Raw genomic sequence first — 6,000 nt, forward strand, 5'->3', positions numbered from 1 at the left:
AATTCCATCAATGGAGCGATAAGATCTCCATGTGGCAGCAGTCGATCGGTCAGTGGATCAATTGGTCAACGGATCGGTAAATCAAGGATCACCAACCCCTTCACCATTACCTTTGTCGCTACTGTTCACCTCATCAACCTCACCACTCGTCTTCTTGCGCTTCGCAGAGGGAGGCGGTACAGCCAAAAAGAAGGTTTCCAAAGTAGCTCTCTTCTTAACCATAGTCGACCTGGCCACTTTCGAGCGGCTGGCGGAGAGGGGAGAGGGTAAGGATGACGACGACGGCTGAGGTGGCAGCGTCGGTGACTGTAACGCGGCAGCAGAGGGCACTAGAGACTTACGCCTCATAATCGTGTTCACGGCGACGTCCGTGAGATAGGGCCAAGAAGGGAAGACAAAGTTTGGATCTGTGATGGCGTGGACCGACTCATCGGCTTTTGGCAGACCCGGGAGAGCCAGCACGGCATCCTTGTGCGTTTTCAACACCTCCGGGCGAACTCGCCATCTGAATTGGTGAGCCGACAGATAGGCAGATTCGTCAGTCTGACTCACTAACCTACCCACCACCACTTCGGCTAATGTTATTCAGATTGTCTCACATTACCTGAAGCAGGGGAATTTGTCCCTTCCACTCAAAAAGGAGTCACACCTGCATTGATTACATATTCACCTACTAATTGAAGACTTTACTAAACATGCCCTCGTACAAGCACTCCGCCAACAACGACTGTGTGTTGTTCATTAAAAAAATTAATTTTAGGGTTATAACAAGTTGTTTTGAAGAATTTCCCTCAAAGTGACAGAGAAGCATTCAACTTTACTTTAGCAAAACAAAACCAAAATCATTCACATTGAAAGCTAAGTACACACGCTCTAATATGGGCAGAGTATGATCCTCAATATGCTGCATTACAAAGGGATTAAGTATAAGCCAAGAGAAGTATCCGGCAACGACATAATTACAAAATCTGGATGAGAAAATGGCCTGCTCTACTCAAATTAAATAGGAGTTAGAGTAACGACATTACTTGTATGTTTGCTTGTGTATGCATTCCACGAGAAGAATAGAAAATGGTCAAAAGTTGGTGAAAAAGCTCAACTCACAGCCCTTCTTCAAAGACAGCAATTTCGCTGATTTTGTTCATGGTCAGCGTCTTGGAAAGTGGGAGGCTATCGCTGTTACCCAGCTGCTGCTGTGTCTTCGTGTCTGCGGCGCGTTGGCCACTGGGCAGGTTGGGAGTGCCGGTCGCCTCGGCCTCGGAACTTTGACTGTACTCCTTATAGCTAAGACAACAGCCCGGCGCCTCGCCCTCACCCGTCCATGTGTGCTTCAACCAGAAGACACGGAACTCAAACTGAAGCTTCACCCTGCTCAGCGCGTTCTTGTGCACCAAGCGGATAAGGTAAGGGATAGCTGAAAGGTGGAAGTACTAGATGCTTGACAAAAGCGACTCTCGAATAACATGTCCATCAGGCATTTGGGATACCCTATAATCTACAGCAATGAACAGTAACAAAAAATGAGGTAAAAGTGACGATTGGAACAATAAAAAGCGAAACTTGAATTTCAGGATCAAGGTTACAAGAACTTCAAAATAATCTGGCTCTCTCAATGACCACATCTTTTGGGACCACCAAGTTAAGCTTGGAGTGGAACTCTCCAAAGTTAACTTAGATACAAGTTAGTGGCTTTGAAAGTAAACTAACCCTCTCTGGGAAACCGCTTTTTGGGTCGCTCCGTTAAGGATGGTTTGTTTGCACCTGAGGGAATGTCAGGAGTGGGATCGGTTTGAGGAACAATCGGCAGTGCTGTACCCGGCCATAGGTAAACCTGGAGAAACCAGATTGTATACTCAACATTTAAAAAGATCAAGAACGCCATGGAAAGCTGTTGATTAATTATTCCCGCAACTATTTGCAGTTTGAACCATAGAAAAGTCTGCAATAAACTTAAAATCTGAATCTATTCAATAGACTTTAAAATAAGGTAAAGCACAACACGTCGATATTTATGAAACAGGGTAACGATCGCTAAGGCTTTTATAACCTTGTAAGGAACAATAGCTATTAGTATTGCAGGAGGGTGCTGTAATAAAACTAAAACATCATACACGAGTGTATCTCGATGGCAGTCAGACTCCCAGTACCTCACTCAAATATGTTTATGCACACATAACCATTCAGGCTGGCACTGTATAGAGGGAAAAAGAACATACCCTATAAGTACATAGGCTAGTTCCCATAAAATGAATTTCCTCTTTGGATGACAACGCCCAGGTCGTACCCCCTGACTTTCCGTCATCAGAGGTACTTAGGGGGATATGATTCTCCTTATCGTCATCGCTTGCGTAGCCTGTGGCCTTGGCTGGGACCTCGGCAGGAAGCAAGGCCTCCAGAGGGTTCCGTGTCCACACAGGGCCCAGCAGAAGGGGTTTAAGTTTGTGGAGACCCCGGCTGTGCGCCGCCTCGTACTCAGCCAGGGAGAGGCGCTGGCGCAGGCGTTTCATCTCCGCGGTCTCACCACCGTTGCCGCTATCGTCGATGTCACTGACCCCGCCTTCCAAGTCGTCCTCATCGTGAACGCCCTCATCGTCTGAGAGGTAGCCGTGGGGCACAAGGAACTTGGCGTCCTCGTCCTCCTCATCCTCCACCTCCTCTTCCTCTTCTCCCTGCAAGGCAAAAAGAGATAAATTTGCGTAGATCTGAGTGTGTATGTGGTTTAGGGTGAAAACAGTCAGGAATTCGTAAAGCTTCGATGACTGGTTAGATTATTGGTGGTTCTAGCACCAAGGAAGACGTAACAATCACTCTGACCATTTCAAATCACCTTGATCAGCGATACCCAAATGAAAAAATTATGATAGATTTCAATGTGGGTTTATACAGATTGTATTTATGCCACATAACCACAGAGTAGGTCAACAAGTAACTGCTTGGTTTAAGCGAAAAAAATTACAGGGATCAGGAAAAATAAAATAGGCGAAGAGTATTCATGTTGAGCAGAACTACTGATTTGCACTGTATTGTTTCTAGTGCAGCAATAACGGAAGTTCATTCTAAGACTTAAGACACCCCTAACTTCGAGGGAGATACTTATGGGACGTTACTAAAGGCCTGACAGCCTTTGCCTATACGTCATTTACTAGACAAAAGTGAATGAACGTTTATATCGGCGTCAAATATTTAGATAAAACAAGAGAATGACTGGGGTCGTGATTAAACTCAAATAATAGATAAGCTCCCACTCCACTAGGCGACCCACATCAGAGGTCAAACTATTCCTCAAAATTAAAGAATGCAATGCGGACGAACCAAAGAAACTTCGAAACTACAGACTTGTGATAATCTCTGAGATTACATCGACGCTCTACGGTGTAATAAGGTTTCTTGACTGAAGAACCTTGGGGATGTTTTTGTGAATTGGTGGGAAGGAAAGTAACGAGCATTACCATCAAAGCAAACAAAGGGGATGAGCCAGGGTGGACACCATTAAATTGCCTGGCTTTACAGGGACATTAGTAAATATATCACTTTGAGATAGATCCAATTATGGAATGACATCGCTTGACTAATTTGACTAATTCCTTTTGATAGATTCAATCGAAAAAAGCAACAAACGAGTAAAGGCACCAAGTAGGAGAAATAGGCACAAAAATATCTTCACAACTAGCTACTAGTAAGTTGTTAACAGTCAAAAAATGCCTGACATCAGACTGAGAGATGTTTTCTCCCGGCTCCTCTTCTTCCCACTCATCGTCGGAATCGACCTCGTAGTCGAGCTGGTAGCAGTCTTTGGTGAAGGGTCGTCGAGGACCGATGGCGTAGCTGCGTCGACGCCAGGTACCGTAGAAAGCAGGGCGATAGTTCTCAAAGAACTGCAGTAGCTTCGCCTTGATCCACACCGTGCCTCCGTTGCCGGAGTCGCCGTGATTAAAGCGCAAGGAGACCATATTCTGCAATGACACACCTCCTCCGTCTGGCATTTCGCTGTAATGAGTAAAAAACCACACATCACGCCTTTACCTGTGATGCATAGCACTGGATGCGACCACTTTGTACCCAGGTAATTTGTGATCAGTAAACAAGATTTTGAAAGATTAAAACGAATTAAAAACACAACTTTAGAAAGTCGAACGAATGGTTTCATGAATATCTGCAATGGAACAATCAGTCTTACCAAAAGTAGGCGCAATAAAGTCGCCACAAAATCGCAATGGCAGTTACTCAGACTCGCTAAAGAGCTAATTCGCGGATAAGGTCTTTGAACAGGCTATTGCCCCGATTACTTTCGTCAGTAGAACAGAAAATACTTGTAAAATATACTCTACTCATTTTGTAAATCTGAAAGAAGAGTTAAAGTGCTTATTATCACTGTGGCATGTAAATCACGCCAGGTACATATTGTTTCAAAATGTCCATGATAGAACGCTGACTCACATGGGCCATGTAGGGGGGAAGGAGAGTGGTTTAATCCGGCCAGTGCGCAGCTCATGCAGGTAATTAGGCTGTCCAAATTTGATCAAGCCAAGACGTGAGCCATCAACTGTGGAATGACCCGATCGCCAGGAGAGTCGGAGGTCCTCCACATTCTGCCATTTGGTGTGTCTCAGTGCCTCCGACCTCACTCGGCAGATGGGTGACTGGCGTTGGTCCCTCTTCAGTTCAAACTGCATGAAAGGTGAAGTAGAAGCGCCATAGTCACTACTCCTGCCACCACCACCGGCGCCACTAATGGTGAGATTTTCAGGCTTCCCCTGCTGCACAAAGAAGCCCATCAGAAGGGCACGTTGCTTTTCCATCCTTCGCCGCTTCTCCTCCTCCTCCCGCACACGCTCCGCCTCTCGCTTGCGTCGTTCCTCCTCCTTCGCCTTCCTCCCTTCCTCCTTGCGAGCTCGCACTTCCTCCTTGCGTGCCCGCTCATCCTCTCGCTCGCGCTCTCTTACCCGCCTCTCCTCCTCTCGCTTTGAGCGCTCCTCTTCGCGCTTTGCTCGCTCCTCCTCTCGCTGCAATCGGCGAGCCTCCTTCTCACGCTCCGCTTGCTCCCGCCTCTCTTGGCGCTCCTGACGCCTCTGCTCTTTCTCCCCACGCAGACGCTCCCGCTCTACCTGCTTCTCGGCCTACAGCATGTGAGAGAGGAGTTGTAACATGAAGGAAGGTGTGAAGGTTTTATGGTAATTTCAGACAGCATCTGTTGCCTATATTTGCACCACTCACGAGGCTGATATTTCCAAATCTGACGTTTATATATGAATGTACCAACCTCATACTAAATTCAATCAAAACACTAGATGGGTTGTCATTAAAGTTATGAAGAGCATAATGCCTAGTAAGATGGAATTGAGCCGACCAATTATCCATAAAAGGTCATCAGAATTTTTAGCAAAAAGCCCGTATGATCTGCTTCTCAGTAGTACACTAATCGTAAGACCATTATAGATGCAAGCTCAATGGGTCAGCTCCCTTGTCCTCAGTCTCCGTTGTATTCAAAAGAGCGTGGAGTACTGGTTCATTAAGTTGGAGTGAGGCCGAGATGTCTTCTACTCAACATTCCTCATATTCATTCCAAACAAAACTACATCATTAAAAACCAAAAAGACAGAGTAATATTTATAATAAGATGTTACTACTTTGACACAGTATAGCTAAAATGAAAACAAAATATGGTAATTACCTTCTCTCGATCTTTCAAATCTCTTTTTAGGGGCGTATTGGATTTAGGCTGGAATAAGAAAAATATAACTTGGGGGTGAGCAGAAATACAACACATTATGAGTGACTATGAAATTATCATTACTTCCGTCATTATCGACGGATTTAGACTGAGAAAAATAATTTACTGAACTAAAATTACTCTTACCAAGCATCCACGTAAACTAGGACAAGTTTGGAAGTTCAAAAAATAATCTCCAAGGCAAATCAAGTATTTCATTTGTTCCATGGAAACTCACACCTATTCTTCAACTGCATGAAACAATAAGCGGAAACGGGAGGAAACAGAGG

The 6,000-nt window shown here is 45.1% G+C and overlaps 1 protein-coding gene across 1 annotated transcript in view; it reads right to left on the minus strand. All coding sequences in view use genetic code 11, as the record gives it.

The window, feature by feature from the left end:
- Positions 1 to 81: 81 nt before the first annotated feature.
- Positions 82 to 6,000, minus strand: part of EGR_03401 (Chromatin assembly factor 1 subunit A-A) — a gene marked incomplete at both ends in the record, with an annotated part of 6,320 nt that continues 401 nt past the window's right edge. Inside the window, 7 exons of the mRNA XM_024492650.1 lie at positions 82 to 505; positions 1,105 to 1,414; positions 1,708 to 1,831; positions 2,217 to 2,669; positions 3,708 to 3,987; positions 4,438 to 5,117; positions 5,672 to 5,719. Of these exons, the coding sequence (XP_024353051.1) occupies positions 82 to 505; positions 1,105 to 1,414; positions 1,708 to 1,831; positions 2,217 to 2,669; positions 3,708 to 3,987; positions 4,438 to 5,117; positions 5,672 to 5,719 (2,319 nt within the window). The remainder of the gene's footprint in view (positions 506 to 1,104; positions 1,415 to 1,707; positions 1,832 to 2,216; positions 2,670 to 3,707; positions 3,988 to 4,437; positions 5,118 to 5,671; positions 5,720 to 6,000) is intronic.

Source organism: Echinococcus granulosus, assembly GCF_000524195.1.
Source record: "Echinococcus granulosus chromosome Unknown EG_S00017, whole genome shotgun sequence".
NCBI classification, from domain to species: Eukaryota; Metazoa; Platyhelminthes; class Cestoda; order Cyclophyllidea; family Taeniidae; genus Echinococcus; species Echinococcus granulosus.